General features: G+C 44.2%; 2 protein-coding genes and 3 non-coding genes across 10 annotated transcripts; 1 reads left to right on the top strand and 4 right to left on the bottom strand.

Annotated features, from left to right (window-relative positions):
- The first annotated feature begins 14 nt into the window (after nt 1-14).
- Nucleotides 15-87, top strand: trnar-ccu (transfer RNA arginine (anticodon CCU)). The gene has a single exon. It is a non-coding gene; the product is annotated as a tRNA-Arg (tRNA).
- An 869-nt stretch (nt 88-956) lies between these two features.
- On the bottom strand, nt 957-5,602 carry LOC115103704 (small ribosomal subunit protein uS2-like). 2 transcript variants are annotated; one of them, XM_065006213.1, is made up of 8 exons: nt 5,498-5,602; nt 4,364-4,535; nt 3,682-3,800; nt 2,979-3,224; nt 2,246-2,374; nt 1,535-1,721; nt 1,359-1,403; nt 957-1,125 (listed from the first exon to the last, which is right to left on the bottom strand). In XM_065006213.1, exons 1-8 carry the CDS (start codon nt 5,597-5,599, stop codon nt 1,031-1,033), a joined length of 1,095 nt encoding a protein of 364 aa, XP_064862285.1. In that variant the 5' UTR covers nt 5,600-5,602; the 3' UTR covers nt 957-1,030. The 2 variants fall into 2 exon arrangements, with proteins under 2 accessions (XP_064862285.1, XP_064862284.1); XM_065006212.1 differs by having other exon boundaries at nt 1,553-1,721; nt 5,498-5,577.
- On the bottom strand, nt 1,202-1,320 carry LOC115104453 (small nucleolar RNA SNORA26). The gene has a single exon (XR_003859756.2). It is a non-coding gene; the product is annotated as a small nucleolar RNA SNORA26 (small nucleolar RNA).
- LOC135563689 (small nucleolar RNA SNORA62/SNORA6 family) lies at nt 3,322-3,463 on the bottom strand. Its single transcript, XR_010460439.1, has one exon. It is a non-coding gene; the product is annotated as a small nucleolar RNA SNORA62/SNORA6 family (small nucleolar RNA).
- A 1,742-nt stretch (nt 5,603-7,344) lies between the features above and the next one.
- Nucleotides 7,345-20,063, bottom strand: LOC115142438 (mitochondrial glycine transporter B-like). 5 transcript variants are annotated; one of them, XM_029681897.2, is made up of 10 exons: nt 19,852-20,063; nt 19,523-19,593; nt 19,223-19,333; nt 17,712-17,801; nt 15,461-15,585; nt 13,086-13,170; nt 12,322-12,504; nt 11,026-11,194; nt 10,592-10,755; nt 7,345-10,353 (listed from the first exon to the last, which is right to left on the bottom strand). In XM_029681897.2, exons 3-10 carry the CDS (start codon nt 19,235-19,237, stop codon nt 10,231-10,233), a joined length of 954 nt encoding a protein of 317 aa, XP_029537757.1. In that variant the 5' UTR covers nt 19,238-19,333; nt 19,523-19,593; nt 19,852-20,063; the 3' UTR covers nt 7,345-10,230. The 5 variants fall into 5 exon arrangements, with proteins under 5 accessions (XP_029537757.1, XP_029537759.1, XP_029537758.1 ...); XM_029681899.2 differs by having other exon boundaries at nt 19,518-19,593; nt 19,934-20,063; XM_029681898.2 differs by having other exon boundaries at nt 19,934-20,063.
- Between the last annotated feature and the right edge of the window lie 1,503 nt (nt 20,064-21,566).

The raw sequence follows: 21,566 nt of genomic DNA, 5'->3' as shown, positions 1-21,566 counted from the left end.
ATGTCTACAGGACAGCCCCAGTGGCCTAATGGATAAGGCACTGGCCTCCTAAGCCAGGGATTGTGGGTTCGAGTCCCATCTGGGGTGATAATATTTTCACCCAGAAACTGCTTTGACCATCACGTTAATTTGGTGGGCATATAAACGTGGAGTCAGTCTTGCTAAAGGCGGGTTGGGTTGCTTGACAAGTGCACATAAATGCTGTTCATGTCATTTAAATGTAGTCAATTTGGTGTCACACTTTCCTCCCTAGCACACACCTGTATTTTTTTTTTTTTACCCGGATGGTCATTATTAGTCAGGTGTGTTTTCTGGGGCGAAAGTGTGACCCCAATCAGGCCCAGGCCTGCTATATATATGGAATGCCTGATCCATAATCAAGCCACCATTTTTATTTTATTTTTTATGGACACGATGGCAAATACGTTCAAATCTGCCAAGAACCTGTTCTGCACAAATTCACAACACAGGAGTCAACTGTCTGTTATTCACCTTTATAGCTAGAATCCTAAATTTAAACTAAGCATTGTAATAGTTTAACTAAGCTCATTATCCATTTATAAATTATATTCTTCAAATCAACCAAATGTGTATTTATCATTCAATTCAACAACTAGTGATGCTATCTTTAAATATAATTTTAAACTTTTTTTTTTTTTTTAAAACCTTTATTTAACCAGGCAAGTCAGTTAAGAACAAATTCTTATTTTCAATGACGGCCTGGGAACAGTGGGTTAACTGCCTGTTCAGGGGCAGAACTGAACAGTCTATATAACATTTGTATGGATTTCTGATTTGTGTGTACGTATACATTGTGACTCCATGTTTGAGTGTTGAAGGTCAAACTGAAGAAACCACAAGAGTAGATGACAGATGAAATTCTGTCAATGAAAAAAAAACAATATAATAAACCCATGTATTTGTAAATCGACCTCACCCCAAGAAAAATAGACAAGTTTAAAAACAATAAGCCAAGTTTATTGACGTCACTGTTTACAGCACAGCTTTTGACTCGAGTGATCGACACCACTTAGGACCAATCAGCGGAGGCACCACCCCACTCGGTAGCCTGGGCAGTGGGGGCAGCGGACCAATCCTCTGTGGCAGGCTGGGCACTCCAATCCTCTGTAGGAATACAATCATGCGTGTGTGAGAATACAATCAATCCATTCATCATAGACATTTCCACAGTCAAGAGAAATTGTGTTTCTCCCGACAGGATCCGCAGTGAGGATTTGATGCTTCACTACAGGTTTATGAGAGAACTACTCTACCCCTCTGTGTTGGTCATATAGGACATTTTAGGCCCTAGATGGGCAAAAAAGGGGCAATACTAATTTACTTTCAGTAGAACTCACCAGCAAAGCCTTCAGCTGCAGCTGGGGCCTTGGAAGGAGCAGCGGCTGAAAAGAAGAATTAAACAAAGTTTGAGTCAAATGTACTCCGGTAGCCATTTTGTTTTGTGATTGTCAAAATGTGCTACTCCATCCACCTTTACATTTGTGGCCTCCACTCCTGTGTATTCATCGCTTACCCTCGGTGAAGCTCTTACCCTCAATGCCAGCAGGGAACTGCTGGATGGGCACAGAGGGCACTGCCACTCCCTCGGACCAGTCGGCCACCTCGGGCTGGGCGAAGTCGGCCGTGGGGGCGGTCCACTCACCCTGGAACTCCTCCTTGCCAACAGCCTTCTCGGCCGCGGCCTGCTCCTCCTTCTCAATCTGGAACGGGACGAAGAGGTTACAAATTAGGGTTGTGACGTTACAATTTGAGTGAGAGCTCAGGTATGCAGGCACCACAGGTATATGGATTCTTAGCGCAAGCATACAACATCACATCAGAAGCACATTTTGCTTCAAGTTATCCCATCACTGATTGAGATGAGTCAGTTACGGTTTCAGACTGCCATCTCACCCACAGTGATGGTTTTACTATTCCCTTCCAACGACAACTCACCCAGTCACTGACCGGACTAAGCAAGTGCTTTTAGAAGGGGAATGTGCATTCGAGGTCTCCGAACTCAGTTCCTGAATAGCTACACGGTGAGCAGGTTTTTGTTCCAGTCCAGCACCAACACATCTGATTCAATTAATCGTGGTCAAGACAGAGGACCATGATTAGTTAAGTTGTATCAAACAATTAGTGCAGGACTAGATCAAAAACTTCAAACACTCAGCTCTCCAAGACCAGTTGAAAACCCCTGGTATAAACAGTGTGTGAACCAGTGTCCCAGTATGTCAGTTACCTCCTCTGGATCTCTGTAGAAGTAGAGATCAGGCATGACCTCCCAGGGGTGTTCCCTGGAGATGGTGCCCCTCATCCGCAGCACCTCCCTAGACAGCATCCACCACATCAGACCAACAGAGTGGTGGCCCTGGAACACAAGAGACAAGTCAGTTATACCTAGATTTGTATACTAATGCACTGATGATTATATGCACCGGCAACATTCAGTCATACAGAGACACGAAGGCCATCAACAGAATTGATCAGTCTAAACTAGTAGAATTGGTTAGTGGATTAACTGATACCCAGTAAAAACATGACTACGTGGGAGGGCGTCTTCGACTACTGACGAGGAAGTGCGAAGGAAACTCCCTAGGAAGGAAGAGTCCCAGTAGGGTTCATGGTTGTGGCTCAGGTCACTATCAAACTCCAGTCATGGGGCAGCAGCCCTACTGATGTTAGCGAAAACCCGGCCAGATCACTCTGGCACACTTCCGACACCTGAACACAGACATCAGACCGTGTCAGGCTTTAATTGTGTGCTGCATATTTTCATCAGTTGACCAATATATCGGCGGAAGTTCCCATCTACCCTTTCACTTTGAGGAAACACTATTGAGGACAAAACTGATATGATATGCTGTTCAAGTCATTCTCTCTCTTATTCACACACATTATATATACATATACACATGCATAAAAAAAAGTGAAACCATTAGAACATATATCTGTAGTCTATGGCCTGTCTGTACCTTGTTGTTGCAGGGGATGGCGATGTCCACATATCTGAGGGGAGAGTCAGTGTTACACATGGCAATGGTGGGGATGTTGACGTAGGAGGCCTCAGTCAGGGGCTGGTGGTCGGCACGGGGATCTGTCACGATCAGGAGGCGGGGCTCACGGAAAGCAGCCTGGATCTGATTGGTGAAGGTTCCGGGGGTAAAACGACCGTGGAAGGTGGTGGCGCCAGTGGCAGACGCAAACTTCAGCACAGCCCTCTGGTTGGAGGAGAACAGGGAGTGGAGTTACTGGATTGGCTAACAAGCAGGAGGTGACTCAATCAAGAATATAACTTAGCGGTAATATGGTATGTTTGGTTGTGGCTCAGGTCACTATCAAACTCCAGTCATTGGGCAGCAGCCCTACTGATGTTAGCGAAAACCCGGCCAGATCACTCTGGCACACTTCCGACACCTGAACACAGATGTCACAGTGCCAGGCTTTAATTGTGTGCCGTTTAGCTAGTCACTCACAATTACATCAGGCCAACTGACCTGACCACGGTAATGGTCATCAGGACACACCAGTAAATGAAAACAAGTTTCTTATTGGACAAGTATAGATAGTACCTCTCCTCTTTAGAGTGTTCACTTCCATTTTGCGCTTCCTGAACATAACCCAGGAGAAACTCTGGGCCCTCGACTATGTCAGGTGAGCTAGCAGTGGGGGTCTCACCTGTCCAGTGTTCCTGGAGGAGATGACGCAGACATCAGCTGGGTTCTCAATGGCCACGATGGCACGGGCAGCCAGCAGCAGCTTCTCCCATGTCTTCTTCAGGTTGATGATGTACACACCTGAGGGGACAACCAGTTACATGTTGATACTCGACATGCATACAGCCATAATCAATGAAGAAAAATACTGTACCGATTAAAACTGACTGAGGACTGGTGTTTCACCAACATTGAGATAATTCTCTATTGGATAAATGTTTGAGCTAGAGAAAAACATTCAATATTAGAAAGATGTTCCATCACTGATTGAGATGAGTCAGTTACGGTTTCAGACTGCCATCTCACCCACAGTGATGGTTTTACTATTCCCTTCCAACGACAACTCACCCAGTCACTGACCGGACAACGCAAGTGCTTTTAGAAGGGGAATGTGTATTTCAGAGGTATCAACAACTCTTGATCATATAAACTTATGTGCAGACTATTGTTCCAGCCCAGCACCGACACATCTGATTCAGTGTATCATGTCAAGACTCAAGACCACGAATAGTTGAATTACGTATGATAATGCAGGGCTGGAACAAAAGCATTCACATCCTCCACAGTCAAAATATGTGCGAGGTCAGGAAGTCTTCAGACCATAAAGTGACAAATAGCCAGGGATCTCGTATTCCTCCACTCACCATCACTCTTTCTCTTGTATGTGTAGTGCTCCATCTGGAAGTCCATGTTGGTACCTCCCAGGTGGGTCCCGGCTGCCAGGAACTTGAGCACATCCTCCTCCTTCATCTGCAGCACATCCAGACCTCCGGACATCGTGACCACTTTTCCTAAGTTACGAGTTATGTGGAAAAGCTGGCGGGGGAGAAAAAAAAGAGAGGAGACCGGTGAGATGTTGTATAAAAGGTAGGGAAGCAGAGAATGGTTGCAGTTGGAACTGAGGGGTCATTGTGGCTCAGGTCACTATCAAACTCCAGTCATGGGGCAGCAGCCCTACTGATGTTAGCGAAAACCCGGCAGGATCACTCTGGCACACTTCCGACACCTGAACACAGACAGACCAGGCTTTAATTGTGTGCTGAACAAACTATCAAAACGGCAATGCTTATAATGATTTAGTGTACTTATACAGGCACTTGTCATGGGGACATGGATTCCGTTTCTAAAAAACAGAATTTACAATTATTAAATCAAAATATTGTTGCCATTCCTTATGAATGACATCTGATCTCAGAGTGATGATCGGTTTGAGCATGTGGGGAAGAGGGGCGGCGGGTAGCCTAGTGGTTAGAGGGTTGGGCCAGTAACTAACCGATAGGTCGCTGGACCGAATCCCTGAGCTGACAAGGTAAAAATCTGTTGTTCTGCCACAAGGCAGTTAAACCACTGTTCCCTGGTAGACCGTCATTGTAAATAAGAATGTTCTTAACTGACTTGCCTAGTTAAATAAAAAAAAGTGATGCAATGTTGCTGACCAATTCATTTCAATAAATACAATGTTGCAAAAGAGCATTACACTGATACATGTGTGAAACTAGTCTGGTTGGCTCTATGGATGTTGATTACTTTAGTTATTAGTATCCAGCTTCCTCAATGGATTTCACGAGCACGCATGGCTGAACTAGCTACTAGTGCTAAAGTTAGTAGTAGCCATGGCTTATGGCCTAGCTGTCTAACATGCAATTCGCTATTTACAGCGGTTGTATTTATACGGATATAGGAAACAATCAGACACAACTTCATAATTGAAGGTAACAAGGCTTTAGTATTTGTCTCCGCAACTTTTATCTCAAGAAAATAGTAAATTGTTATCTCACCACGAGACAACGCCGTATGGAGTTCTGTACCTCACGGTAAAAGAGAAAGAGAAACGGAAGTGACGTCTTTATATACTGTAAATTCCACCAATCATCTTCCATTTCCTTCTCCGGGATGAAGAGTAGAAGAATTCATAAAAAGGTCGATAGATGGTAGTGAAATCATTTGAGTCTAAAGTGCTATGAGAAAGGGCATAAATTATGATGAGAAGCAGTTGTCACTTCAAATTCAGTTAAATCTATAATTAAATACTGTAAAGTTCATACCAAGAGATCATGCCATCACCCCATATAGTAATGATTGATTGAACGCTTTATAGTCTTGTAAAATTATAGGTTGCCATTTTGAGGTACTTATAACTTTGAATATTTTGATGGCACTTCAATTAAGACGTTATCCAATTCGGTAATGTTCAAAGGGAATATAAAATCAACTGCTTTGAAATGAAATCAATTCAGGCCACATCATAAGAAAGTGATTCATTACAGCCGGTTCCTGCCTGGGATGAAATACATAGTCAGTCAGGAGAGAGAAGAAGAGGAACACTGCAGCCCGCCTGGTTTGCAACCTTCCCAAGTTCTCCCGCTCCTCCGCACAATCCACTGGCTTCCAGTCGAAGCTCGCATCCACTACAAGACCATGGTGCTTGCCTAAGGAGCAGCAAGAGGAACTGCCCCTCCCTACATTCAGGCTATGCTCAAACCCTACACCCCAATCCGAGTACTGCATTCTGCCACCTCTGCATTCTGCCACCTCTGGTCTCTTGGCACCTGAAACCCTACCTTTTCAAAGAGTATCAAATAATTCCCTTCCTCACCTCAAGGAAAAGTGTACTTACTCTGCCTGTGATATGTGGTTGCCCCACCTAGCTAGTTTAAGATGAATGCACTAACTATAAGTCACTCTGGCTAAGTGTAAATGTAGGAAGTAATGAGTCATACAAGACTATATCTATCTATATCTGATGGCTGATAATCCACTGAAAGACCAGACTTTTCTGTGAACTCCCCTCACTCTTTTGATATATCATCACTGTCTTGGTTGACAACCTTACTCTGCTTTTATCGGCCAAGTCTATTTGCATTATGGATTGGTACTGTACTCACTGGTGTATGTATTTCTCATGGTTATGCATGTTATTTTAACAGGGGCAACTGTAAAAGTGTGAGAGCAAAGATAGTAGATTGGTGTTTCAAGAAAGATCTGTCCTACTTTGCAAGGACTCTGTGCTGTTAGAGAATACTTGCCAAAGATGTCATTTAAGAATATGTTTACCTAACCTGTCTTAGGGACTGTGTCCTTGTGCATATCAGCACGTGTCGATCAACCTCTGATCACGATCCCCCTCTCCCCACATCAGAGAAAGTCAGCTGTGGGGCTGTCTAGTGTAGTGCCTGTCTCTTCCTCAGGACACATGGACCCCGGTGTTCTGAGGACATGAGCTGTAGCCTGTCACTGTCTGTTATGTCAATGTGGTGTTGCTTTGTAGACATCAGCGGGCTATACAACAAATTAGGATCAATGAGTTAGCCAGCTAACTTTGATAAGCAACCAGAAATAACTATTGATCTTCTGGTTCATAATAAAAGCTGAACTTAGGTGTTCATTTGTTGAATCAATTAGATCATGCCCATCTCATGCTTGTTTTAATAAAAAAATAAAAGCTTAAGACTATTTAGGCAAGTCAGCTGGTTTTCTCCTTGATCAGCATTGTAGTAAACCTCCTGGTACTGAGATTTGAGCCTGATAATACAGCAGCTCAAGGTAGACACCCACAAAGGATGATGACATGATGAACCAATGTTGAAGTTAAGCTAGGCAAAGATTGAATCAAATAAACATCAGGAATTGTACAAAAATGGGGGGAATTTTATTCACGTAAAAACAAAAACAGGCACAGCATCAGTCTGAGCAAACTCACACACAAAATATTGACAATAATAACAGACCATATACAATGTAAAGTCACAATATCAAGGACAATAGTGATGATACTCGCCAAGGCAAAAATGTTACGGCACAGGACAATTTGGTGGTAAGAGTTGTTACTGTGTTACAACAACAAAAGACACAGACAAGGGCTGAAGAACTACCAATTCGCAAGAAAAGTTAATCACCCCAGTCCTTTTACCAGCCGCTAAGGGGCTTGAATGAATATGTGTTGAATTCTAAAGTGCATTCACTTACTGGCATTGAGCTAGGGTTAACTCTGTTTCCCCTCTCAATGACTCAAACTACACTCAGTGGCCAGTTTTAGGTACACAACCCCCTTTCATAAAAATGGTTCGCTCCTACAGACAGTGAGTCACGTGGCCGTGGCTTGCTATAAAAAGCAGGCAGACAGGCATCGAGGCATTCAGTTACCAGTCGATTGAACGTTAGAATGTGAAAAACGAGTGACCTATGCAACTTTGAGCGTAGTATGGTGGTTGGTGCCAGGCGAGCCGGTTCCAGTATCTCAGAAACGGTCGGCATAATGGCCTTTTCACTCACAACAGTGTCTCGGGTTTATGGAGAATGGCGCGACAAACAAAAAACATCCAGTTAGCGGCCGTCCTGTGGGTGAAAACAGCTGGTTAATGAGAGCGGTCAGAGGAGAATGGCAAGAATCGTGCAAGCGAACAGTAGGCCCACAAATGGGCAGATAACAGCGGGAAATGGCATTCAGAATGCACAACTCATCTATCCTTGCCAAGGAAGAGCTACTGCAGCAGACCACACTGGGGTCCACTTCTATCAGTTATAAACAAGCGCTTCCAGTGGGCACGTGATCTCCAACACTGGACAACTGAGGAGTGGAAAAACATTGCCTGGTCTGACGAAACCCGGTTCCTGTTCATTCATGCTGATGGCAGAGTCAGGATTTGGCGTAAGCAGCATGAGTCCATTCCCCCATCCAGGCTGGTGGCGGTGGTGTCATGGTGTGGGTAAAGTTTTACTGGAGCACGTTAGGTCCCTTGACACCAATTGAGAAACGTTTCCACGCCCACAAAGAATTCAGTTTGTTCTGGAAGCAAAGGGGGTCCGACTCGGTACTAGATGGATGTACCTAATAAACTGGCCACTGAGTGTATATTGAAGCTGTTATGTCCTTTTTCATGTGTGTGCATAAAAAGCAAAAGCAGTTGGCAAACAGTGATTGTAGTGATGGCATTGAGTGAGTAGCCCTGTGCTACTAGTGCACCAATATATATTTAAATCAGTTTCTCTCAGCCATCTCTGGTCCTAGAAGCTTCAATAGGGCTCTATACACGGAGTATTCCAAACATTAAGAACACCCTCCTAATATTTAGTTGCGCTCACTCAGTGTATATTTTCAATCTGCACAATGCTTTTCAATATAAACACATCTCTTTAAAACAGACGTCATGGGTTTTTATTTTTGAACATGGCACACTGGACACTGTGGGTTAAAAAAGATACACGTGTATGGGCTTCCAAAAACAAACTACTCAAAATACTGAATACATAGGCCTATTCATTTACAAAACTAACAAGAGACCATCCAGGACCATGGCTGTGCATCACTGATATGGATTCCTATATTTAGCTGGGTAGTGTACATTAGTGCACACCGTCGCAAAATGTTTTGCATCGGAAAACCAGATTTTATGTTTCGTATAGGACAAGATCAGCTAGTCCCTCCGGTTTGCTTTCTTTTTGTGACTACTGAATCTGGCCCATGTAATACAGTGATGCTGAAGCTGCATGTTCATGATCGTGATGTTGACTATTGTCTCACAATGCTACAGCCTAAAGGGGGCCAGAGTTGCATCGTCTGGGTTCCAATGGGATTGACTAGAGCCAATTATCCACCAATGGCTCTGGGATTGACTATCATTACTGGTTAGATAAAGCACATCCGGTCTACAACACTGCAACCAGAATGGAATGCACTAGAAATGTTATCCCAGTTTAATTGGGTATAGAGAACACCCACTGTACACAATTTTAATATGGCTAAGTATGCCAATGGCAAGTTTCTAGTAGCTAATTATGCAGTTGCAGTATAGAAAATATCAGCCTAGTCTTTTGCTACAATGCACAGCAATATTGTCTTGATTGTCCAAGCTAGTAATAAATGGTTTTAGTCAAGTCAGTCAGTCAATAAATATTGTATTTCCTTCAGTCAGTCGATAGGTCGCAATAATCACTGTGCTGAAAATGTAGTCTGCCGGTCATGGCACAGGGTTACTTTGTCCAGTCCACTACACTTTTCTAAATCAAAGCTGCCGTTTCGTCTTGGGAGTGTTAGAGACGTAGATGTTAGTCACAGTCCTAGACAGTGAGTGACAGTCTCTTGTCACCGGAGTGGTATCCATAGTAGTCAGTCTGAGAGGGTCTCCCCCATAGAAATATAATTAAATAGATCCCTATGGTCTCCCCCATAGAAATAGATAGTTCTCTATGGTCTCCACACTCAGAGGGGGATCAGTTCAGTTCTCAGCAGTGAGGGAATGTCATTTAAGGTCAGGGTTGACAATGTAAGGACATACAAACATTCACAATAACTCTCATAAACATCCAACATGTAAAACACACACACCTTTCACTCTTCCGTGCCACCGACACCCACCTCTTTGTTTTTCCCAAGCTAGTTGCTGTGATAAACAGTCCCTACACCTCTTCTCTCTCCCTCCTTCTCACTTTCTGCCCCCTCAAACTGCTGCTTTGTATAAAAACAAGTCCCCACGTCATTCTTCCTTTATCAGTTCCTCCCTGACTCCTCTCCTCAGGACTTGAGTCCCATGCGGGCCATCAGCTGTTCGTAGACGGTCCAGGCCATGGCTGCCATCAGAGTCCTCCTCAGAGAGCGTGGCACAGCCCCACGGAAGAAACCCCTCAGACCATGCTCCTGAAGGAGAGAGAAGAGTTCACTGTTCAGTTGGTAAATACAGTAGTGCGCGCAAGAAGAGATGTTCAGTCGCTTTTGGAGGAACATTTACGTTCAATAAGAAGTGCTTCAAATCCATAGCTATATCTCAAGGATTAAAATACCCTCAGAATGGGAAAAATTGGAAGACCAAGAATGGGACCTTACACACAGGAAATGAATCATGTAGTGTATATTTTCATTAAGATTCAGTCCTCACCATGTAGATGTAGCGAATGGCGTCCTTGGTTGTCCAGTGGGAGGGGCTGACCTGGATGTGAGTCTTGACCACGTCAGCTGGCTGGGTGACCACAGAGGCTAGGACTCCAGCCATCACCCCACAGCCAAAGTTCCCCAACGGGGCATAGGGCGACGAGCTCACCTCTGAGGGAAGAGACCGCACAGAGAATGTCAGACCTACCCGGGCACTAATAGAAAATATATGTCATTATTCTGGATTACTCGGAATTCAGTGCAAGCAATACCCCATATGGCGTTTAAAAGCTTTTTACACTAACAGACACCAATGTAAAGAAATCTTGCTGAAGTAACACACTTGACTATTCAGTGTGTCGGTGTGACATTTTGTGGTCTCTCCCTCTTCCCCTCCTCTCACGACTGTATCCTCAGGGCATACGAGTGTGTTTCTCTTACCCGGTGGCAGGGACCTCTTGGCCTGGCTATAGAACATGACGTAGATGCCAGAGAAGGGGGCGTCTCGGAGCAGTGTGGCCGTCAGCCCGGAGAACAGAGCCCTGGGTCCCTCCGTCTCACACACGCTCTTCAGAGCTCCCAGGACACTCACGTAGTTGTACCGTCCGCTCTGCGCAACACACACAGTAATACAACACATTCTACACTACAACACAGTAGATCACGTAGTTGTACCGTCCACTCTGGAATACCTACAGGTTACCACGAGGGTTGGGGTCGGTTCCATTTCAATTGACTGAATTGAAATGGACCCCAATGCTGAATAAAGCGGAGTCTGCTGAGGGGAGGACGGCTCATAATAATGACCGGAAATGGAGTCAATGGAATGGTATCAAACACATGGTTTTCATCGGTTTCATACCTTCCCAGTCACTCCTTTCCGGCCATTATTATGAGCCGTCCTCCCCTCAGCAGCCTCCGCTGACTGAATACTAACTCAACACACAACAACTAGCAACATTTAAACACTAAACCAGATAGATATCCACCACCTCTGGAAAACAACGGAGCCCCATTAATAAACAGATGACACATCATAGTCATACAGATTAAGAAACTAGCAGGCAACATAGTTCCAGTAAACATTTGTAGTCGTGACACATCCTCTATGCACAGCTAGATGCTCAGTCCTTATAAAACCAACACAACAGCATTTATTCAAATGCAGATAGAAGCGTTTAGTTCCCAAGGCAATCAGCTCTACCGTCAGATAACCTCTCTCTCTGCTCTTTCTCTCCTGTCTTTTCCCTTTATCTCCCCCCCCTCTCTCTGCAGTAGCAGGCTGCTAATTCTACCATCATCCTCCCTCTAATTATACCTTCCATCTCCAGCCCACAGACACCAGAAATATCCCAGCCTATCTGCTAGAGCTTGTTCTATGCTATTACTGAACCAACAACTCCTCCCCTTCCTCCTTTGTTTACTTCCTGACTTCATTCTTCCTTTCCTCTTTCACACACATTCTGAACCATTCTTCATCTTAATTCATACATCCTTCCACCCCTTTTCCCCCCATCCATTCATGCCCTAATCCATCCTATACATACATGGCTGTAGCAACCCTCACCTCATCCTTACTCCTCTCCATCCTACACCACTCCCTCAAAGTCTTTTTCCATCCTCATATAGCTGTAACAACCTCTCTCACACTCAACCATACCTTAATCACAGCTCCTTCCCCTCTCCATCTTTTATTGTAGTCCATCCCCATTCACAACACCTAGAAGAAGCTCTCACCTCGAAGCGTGTCTTGATGACGGTGACAGGCAGCATGCAGACACCAGCCACGGCCCTGGCCCCGGCCCCCAGCAGCACAGCCTCCCCAGCGTTAGGGGCCCGGCCATCCTGGAAGTAGTGCTGCTTCAGTGAGTAGAAGGTAGAGAAGTAGATCCCTACGCCTGGGATACAGCGCACAAACGACTGGGGGAGAGAGAGAGAGAGAATGAGTGTGAGGAGAGTGTGTTAGGAGAGCGAGAGGTCAAGATTTAAATTGTTTCTACCTTCAAGAAGAATTCAGCTACAATGGCGAAGTGGATAAAAATGTCAGAATTCAGATATGACATCCACTGATGTTTTTTAAACGACGGAGAACGACATGGTTCGACGGCAATAAATCAGCACAATCAACTTTTTGGGGTTTTCAAATTGCCGCTGTCTTGGAGCGAGAATTGGAATCATGTGCACTGTGCTAATGAGGACACAATAAAAGAGTTAATGAGAGCCATGTACAATTCGGTGAAATGCGCAAACGAGGCATTTGTGATAAGTACATGGGGCCGCCACCTCTGCTATTGTTCACACAAAAGAAAACAGTTGTAAAAAAAAGTCCTGTCGTTTTTGGAGAGCGACGTGATCTGCTAAGAAAGCCCGGTTCCTAGAAAAAAGATTCACTAAACCAAAGTGATACACTAAGCCAGACTTCGTACACAGACTGTGTTAAAACAGGGAAAGTAAACCACAAGGCGAACAGGGAAGCCAGACTGCTTCGATTAGATTCTCACCGGTGACACTCCCTTCCACAGGCCCAGGAAGGTCTCTGTCCGAATGACCTGGACAAGCACTGTCATCATCCCCACCTTAGGAGCTCTGAGACAGGAGATAAATACATGGTTAAACACACAACATTCATTAAGTTAAGAGAGTGGATAGTTGAAAATAAGTGGAAGTCTACAAAGACAGATTCACCTGTAGATTTGTTCCCAACACGTCTTCGGGGGTCAATTCTAGTGAGGAGTTATAAAGGATAAAGTAATCCTTCTCTCTCACCCCCCTTAAAAGACCTAGATGCACTATTGTAAAGTGGCTGTTCCACTGGATGTCATAAGGTGAAAGCACCAATTTGTAAGTCGCTCTGGATAAGAGCGTCTGCTAAATGACTTAAATGTAAAATGTAAATGAGTTGTTAGCATGGAAGTGTGTTCAATTAGCATATATGGGCCAAATGAGGGGATTCAAACTGTCTGAAAGCTACTGAAGAGGGATTCTACACTGCAGTGTGTGTGTGTGTCTGGATCAGTGTTTATGCAAGTATACATGCACGTGTGTGTGTGTGTGTGTGTGTCTCTGGCTCTTTCTGTGTACGTGTGTCCTACAGACTAGAGCTGGGATGATAAACCCAAAATTACCGACAAAGACTTCGAACTCATACCGAAGCAATTTTGCTAATGTCGGTCATTTTCGGGGATTACACAATGTTCCTGTGTGCATTAAACAATAGCCTACGGAGCGGCACAGCATATATGAAAGCAAAAAGGTATAGAGAAAAGCTACACGCTGCGGAGCTCAACACTTTCATCTATGCCGTTTCATTCGAGCCAATCAGAGCCGTGTTCTATCCCAAGCTCCCAACACCTGTTATTGGCAGTTCTCCCAAGTGATGTTGCGAGTGGCCTCGTTCATTGGTGATGTTGCGAGTAGCCTTGTTCAAATGAACGGAGACAAACAAACTGCCGTCCCAGAAATCCAAAAACAATCGCGGCCAAAGATGGATGCTGTGTTGGTTGTTTGTGCCCATTTCGGTTTTTAACCTAGTGACATTGAGCAGAGTGAGGCGATGTGCTTGAACTGTCGCACAACTATAGCAACCACTCGAGGTAACACCAACAACTGTTTCCACCATTTGAAACACAGGCAGGTAATAGAGCATGACGAACGCATGGAGAAGAAGAATTAGACAGAGGCCAACAAGTGTCATGACTAGGGCTGTTATGAAATGTTGCCAGCAGGTGATTGTCATGCAAATAACTGCCTGACTAATGGTAATTGACTGTTAATTAACATAAACGTGTTTAGCATTTCTGGCTACCACACATAGCCTACAAGCCACTGATGCAGACCATAGCAACATCTACATTTTAAAAGTCAATTTAATATTGCTTTCAGCCTTACAATAAATCCATTATTTATTTTAGGCAGGTCTAAAGAAACATTACAATATGAAGAAAATGTAGCCCGTTTAAGAAGAACAGAGTGACTTAAAAGGGACAATGGAGCGCAGAGTACCGGCCATTAGCAGAAGTTAGCGAGTTTGGTAAGCTATCAGCGGCATCAAAGTGCAGTTTTGGAGCCTAGTTACCGTGACTCAACGGTCACGTGGAATTTGACTGTGGTTATGACTGTCGGTGTGGCGGTAATATGGTCACTAACAGCCCTAGTCATGACATGAGCAGTGCCCAGGGACAACACAATAAGGAATCGTTTGCACACACAACTTACTATGCAACACACACTAACCGATGGAATGAAATGACAGATAAAGTACCACATCGCAAAAGAAGATGGTTCACAATCTGGACAAGAAATACAAAATGTACGAGAAATGTCATGCCAAAATAGCATCGGAGCTGAAACCGGTCGGTGCAGAGCACTATTTGGCAACAACAACTGATATGTGATCCAGTAGGATGGTGAAGCCCTACATGTCATTGCCACTGCACTACATCGAAGCTGAAGCTGCGCAGCAGGTGCCTGTAGACTGCCTACTTTGCAGTCTAAAAGTCCATTGTGTTTGGAGCAAATAACATGCTGCAATTACCAAACACCAATAGACTAATGGAGTTCTAAATACATTTACATATAAAATCACTTTCATGTCTTTATAAGAAATAAATGCAAAACTAAATAAATGTTTAAAATATACAGGTCTCTTTCTGTAGCAGCGTTACGTCATCTTTTAAACGCTGGATCACCTGGTAACCAAATAACTTAATAATAATGTATTACGGCCATTTCTTTGACACAGTGTACATAGGGTGGAAATGGAGAGTAACTGTGCACCTCCCCCAATAGTAAATAAAAAAAATAGCCACCCCCCAAAAAAGGGTCAATTTATTGGCGATATGGATTGTTGTCCGTATTGCCGAGCTCCACTACATACCCAGGCTTCATGATGTTCTGCAGGGTCTGCAGGCGCGTCTTGACCAGGTCCAGAGGCTGGAAGAGCAGCGTGGAGCAGGTGCCGCTCAGGGAGCCACACATGAAGGCCTTGAGAGCTGGATGCGCCTGAGGGGGGGTGGGGGGGGCATGGAGAGAGAGCGAGATGGGAGAGAGAAGAGGGTGAGAGAAAAAAAGGGGACGAGGGATAAGCACACTTCCACACGTCGTTGTGTGTGCCTGATGCTACATGCACGGGCATGCAGGAAGGCAATACCGCACATTCTGTTTGAAAACACAAACGATCCCCTAAAAGGCTTTGCACAGTACAGAAACATGTTCATGATGTATGCACAAGTACACACAAGTACACACAGATACAACAAATTGCAACGACAGCCACAGAACACAGGCGAGCGCCCACACAACCAGTGGTGATGGAAATGCGTGCAGACAGTCGACACACAAACAGAGGAGCTGTCATGGCGAATCACATCGAGACTCAGCGTTATCATTATTCACACGTCTGACAGACAAATACAGAGGGGGGGGGGGTTGTACACAGACAAATGCTAAATATAGCTAGAGACGGTGGAATAAATGGGACACACACTGACAAATGCCAACACACACACAGGCGCACGTACGTACATACACCATTGCACTGCACACTCCCCTTACCCATCTGGATAAAAGGAATGCATATGTGAGGATGCTGTTCATGGACTACAACTCATCCTTCAATACTATAGTGTCCTATAAGCTCATTACAAAGCTCACATCCCTGGGTCTGAACTCCTCCCTATGCAACTGGGTCCTGGACTTCACCACCCCCAGGTGGTGAAGGTAGGCAACATTACGTGCTCGACACGGATTCTCAACACGGGGTCCCCACAAGGGTCTGTCCTCAGTCCCCGACTGTATTTCCTGTATACCCACAACTGCATGGCCTCACACAGTTCCAACTCCATCAAGTTCGCTGACGACGCGACAGTAGTAGGTCTGATTACCAACAACAACGACATGGACTACAGGGAGGAGGTAGGCACGAACGGCGTGGTGCCAGGTAAGCAACCTCTCCCTCAACATCAGCAAAACAAAGGACCTGATTGTGGACTTCAGGAGGAACCAGGCTGGACACATCCTCATCAACTGGGACACCGTGGAGACGGTCAATAACTTTAAATTCCTCGGTGTACAAATCACACGATCACCGTGGTGAAGGCGGCACAACAACTTCAGGATTATGAAGAAATTCAGCCTCTCCCACAGGGCCCTCAGTGTTCTACAGGAGCACCATCGAGAGCATACTGTCGGACTGCATCACAACCTGGTAAGGCAACTCCACCGCCTCTGATCGTAATGCACTTCAGAGGGTGATACGTGCAGCCAAACGCACCACTGGGTGCACACAGTCTGCCCTCCAGGACATCTACAACACCAGGTGTCGCAGGAAGACCAAGAAGATCATCAGGGACCCGAGCCACGGCCTGTTCTCCCCGCTTCCATCACTCTGACGTGGGCAGTACTGGAGCATCATGGCAAAAACTGGAAGACTGGCCAATAGGTTCTACCCCCAGACCATCAGGCTGCTGAATAGCCACCACTAGTCAGCTACCTACTACCCCCTCCCCCCTGGCTGCTCCCCCTATGGACAGCCCCCCCCCACAGCTGTCTTTTACTCTGCCCCCACCCCAATGATATTCATCACTGTTGCAGTTAATATGTATATTCTTATTATTATTTCTATTGTTTAATTTAACTTGGTCCCCAACCCCCCTCAATGGTAATTTAGTCTGCCTGCTACTCTCCCTATGGTCACCCCCACAACAGTCTTTATTCTGCCTCAATGAACATGTATTCATTCATCGCTGCTACAGTTATGTATATAGTGCTATTTCTATTGTTGTTTTTTATGACCATTTTCATTGTTTTATTTCACTTAGTTCTGCAACAGATGTTCACTGTACCATCCAACTACACCTGCAACCCTGTACATGTGAATTTTAAACACTCAATCTGAAAAACACAGGGACACACAAACATGTATACATACGCACACTCACAGATGGCACACACAAAGACAGATGCTGACAGGCGTATGATGCCGAACCTCAAATACTGTAATCATGGTGATTAACAATTATTTTTAAAAGCATGTAGACACAAATGCACAGCAGCATAGCATAGCATGAAAACGCATCCACACTGGCACTTGACAGTAACACACAAACACCACTGGCTATCCTCCCTACCTTTCCCAAGATGCTTGAGGGTTTGCCTCCTTGAGAATCCTGTTTCTGTTGCATGTCTCCCTCTTTCACCTCTCTCTCTCTGTGCTGCTGCTACGAACAGCATATTACAAAATAAGTCATCTCCATCTCTCGCTTCCCTCTCTCTCTCTCTAACACACAATGGTTTGCTGCTGCTGCTACCTCTTCTCACCCCCACCCCAGCTTCATCCACATGCTTCTATTGGTCTCTCTCTCTCGCCGATTCGCACATACACACAACAGAATTGCGCCGCTCTCTCTCCTCCCCTCTAAATCGCTCTCTGACAAATTTTGTCTCTATGAAATGCGATGTATGAGTCATGCAGTGGCTGTGTCGCTGTGTGTATGTCTTTCTGTGTGTGTGTGACACTAAATATGGGTCACTGAGAATTGGATGGTGGTGGGAGTCTGTTTATGCAAATGAATGTGTGACTTTCAGCCTGTGTGCACTACACTGTCTTCCCCAGGCCTGGATGACATAACCAATGTAAAATTAGTGTAGTAGAATATTACAATGTTTGCACAGAAAATACAACTTTCTCAGTCTATGGCAGCCTCCTTTACCCTGACGTCACAGGCTTAGTCTTACAACCCATTATTCTCAACATTACAAAAAACATGTCCTATTTTTCTAAAGAATGCAATGACAACAATGAACAATGAGGGGCTGCCTGTAGAACATAAAAGGGTGTTGGGCCTCACCTCCATGCACTTTGGTAGATTTCAACTCCTTACTTCTGGAGAATATAGTCAAATCCTGCCCATGACCCCAGGCATTCAGACCAAATCTTTGCAGAAAACGAATTTTCTTGAAAAACAGTGCAGATGCAAAGTTTGCTAACAGAATAACAGTTTGTGCCATCATTCTGTTACCACCAAACGCTGTATCTGCAATGTTCAAGTAAATGTGTTTGAGTAAAATGTTTGTTGGAAATTGTTAAAAGTAGTCCTTGTGTACTGAGATGTATGGTTTGTTTAACTTTGCAATCGTTAGTTTTTATTTGACATTCATTTTAAAGCTGCAATATGTAACTTTTTGGGTGAAAACCAAATTCACAGAAGTTGATTTATAGATCGGTCATTCATTGAAAGCAAGCCTAAGAAGTAGATATGCTCTATGTGCCTTATTTCTATGCTTCCTGTTCCTAAATTTCGTTCTTGCGTTGTGTCGTTTTTATACACAAACTACAAACATCAGATAAAATATATATTTTTGGTTATGGAAAAAAACATTTCACTGCGGTATATATGGGTAAAAAAACAACAAACGATTCCCTACACGTTTGTCATATAAACTGAAATTAGGCGATCTATTACATTTTTAGCAACCAGGAAATGGCGGGACGTTTTTTGCATAGTGCGCCTTTAAAGTGAATATTCTGAGACTCGGTATCACTGTCAGTCAGGTTAGCTCGCTTGTATAGAACCAAAGACAATACCCGTGGACTACACAGTCCTCATGTATACATGTGTCGCTAACGTTACTAACTTACCAGTGCCAACTCCATCGTTGATGCTGATGCAGTGGATGAATCCTGAAGGAGCGATTCGAGCGCCTCCTTCCCTTCTCTTGCCGTCTTGTCGCTGTTTGTTTACAGCCCCAACTACAGTGAGAGGGTGAATAACTATACCAATTACATACGCATGTCAACATAATGAGGTAACGTTTTGCAAAGACTCGCTATAGCCATTCAACTATAAAAAGAGCTACACCAGGTCCAACTGAATACAGAACTTAACTAACCCTACCGCTTTAGCTATTGAAAATGGACACGGCACATAACATACCTTACCTGGCTTTTGACGTTCGCTAGGGACCGATGACTTGGTTCATTTCAAAGACAGTCATTTTGCCGGTGACAGGCTACAATAAACAAATCAGTCACCACACCAGATAGCGAACTGTTAGCTGAACAAAAAGCGAGCTAACGTGTAAGCGCGAGCCTTTTGAGTAAAATACTACAATGGTGTTCAGGTTAAAGAAATAGTCCCGTTCACTCGTTAGGTAGCTAGCAAACTGTCTCACCAAAATGAAGGACGCTAGCTAGCTGTGCTGACTTTGCTAATGTAATGCTAGCAAAAGTAGTTGGCTGGCTTTGTACTAAAACGTTTGACTACTCACAGATACCAAAGTGTAGCTATCTAGTCGGATGTAAATTCACAATATTTAACACGTAGACCACAATGCAGTTGTTGCCATGCACCTTGTTTCTTGTCGGCGTTGGGAAATGTCAAACCTGAACCGTCAGTGCGACATGCGCAACTTCCCCCACGTCGCGCCAAGCCCCTCCTCTCTACTCGGTACCAGTCGGGGCCAACTGGTTGTGAACCGGTTTCATCTCGCTTTCTCCACTGCAAAATGTGCAGTTGGAGGGAAGCATATGCAATTTTTCTAGTTCTACTCCTTGAACCCTCTTGTGGTGTACTTGAGGACTGCATGTGTGTAAATACAGTAGCTAATTTGTAGTATCACTCCTTTGTATAAACCTCCAGCTGTGTTCCGGTCGAATTGTACAGATTTACACGTTTTCTCTCTGAAAAATGTAGTTAATTTAATCTGATTGTCATAAGGTTCCATGACTTTATCCACACAGGGCATCTGAACACACAAAATACATGTTGATGATTTTCATTACATTTTGGGTGTTTTGTTTAACTTTTGTACAGCCGTAGTGTTCCTGGTCATTAGAAATGAATGGGTGAGACTACAATTAGTGTATAAAATTGAGTTCAGGCACATGCCCATTCATCAGAGGGACACACTTCCTCTCCCAGACCCCCACATGCATGTGTTTGAGCACACATACACACACCTCAACTCCCCTTCTTGCCTTCCATGGCAACTCCCACAGGAACCTTTCCCCAATATAATTTTTCCACCATGGGAACCACACCTGTTGGCATTCTCACAATCACATTGTTTCAATAATATATAGAACTTTTCTTGCAGCTCTGGTATATAAAGACTTTTTGATGCTTTGCTCACAATTAATTCTGTGGCAGCACAATGACCAAATGGTATACTGTATGTGAGGCTCGATGTCTTTGATCATGACACTGGTGAGGAGAGTCCTTGTTAAACTTTGACACAAATTAGTCTGATAAATAGCACAATAAGTTTCATCTGAGTATTTGTTAGTCAATAATCCATACATTATTCTTACTCAAAATCGAGTTGAGGCATACAGGCCATAAAAAGCTAATAGAAGTTCAAAACATGTAATGTTCACAAGAACTTCAGTGGTCATTGGACCGGGAACACAGAACTAACATACAACAGGAGGGTGAAAGGATCATACCCCCCCCTCCATTTTGACCTACCCAATTCTAACTGCCTGTAGCAAGGATATGCGTACACTTGATACCATTTGAAAGGACACACTTTGAAGTTTGTGGAAATGTGAAATGTAGGAGAACACATTAGATCTGGTGAAAGATCAAGAAAAAAAATACAAGCACCCCCCCAATCTTTGAAATGCAAGAGAAAGGCCATAATGTACTATTCCAGGTTAAGCGCAATTTAGATTTGCCACTAGATGGCAGTGTGAGCAAATTTGACTGAGTCAATGAACCAATGTTTTAAGACCGCCCAAATATGCTTAATACATTTAAGTTCATAACTGGGCACTCTCAAACAATAGCATGTTATTCTTTCACTAATAGCTACTGTAAATTGGACAGTGCAGTTAGATTTACAATGTAAGCTTTCTGCCCCAATCAGATGCTAATCACATGCTAATCACATTAGCGCAACCGTTCCGCAGGGAGAACACCGATCGCGTAGAGGTTAAAACTGTTTATTCCGTTAGTGATGCAGTGAATGATATTCACACTAAT

This window comes from Oncorhynchus nerka, linkage group LG21, assembly GCF_034236695.1.
Source record: "Oncorhynchus nerka isolate Pitt River linkage group LG21, Oner_Uvic_2.0, whole genome shotgun sequence".
Taxonomy (NCBI): domain Eukaryota; kingdom Metazoa; phylum Chordata; class Actinopteri; order Salmoniformes; family Salmonidae; genus Oncorhynchus; species Oncorhynchus nerka.
Note: the sequence above shows the minus strand (reverse complement) of the source record. Positions and strands in the feature narration are given on the sequence as shown.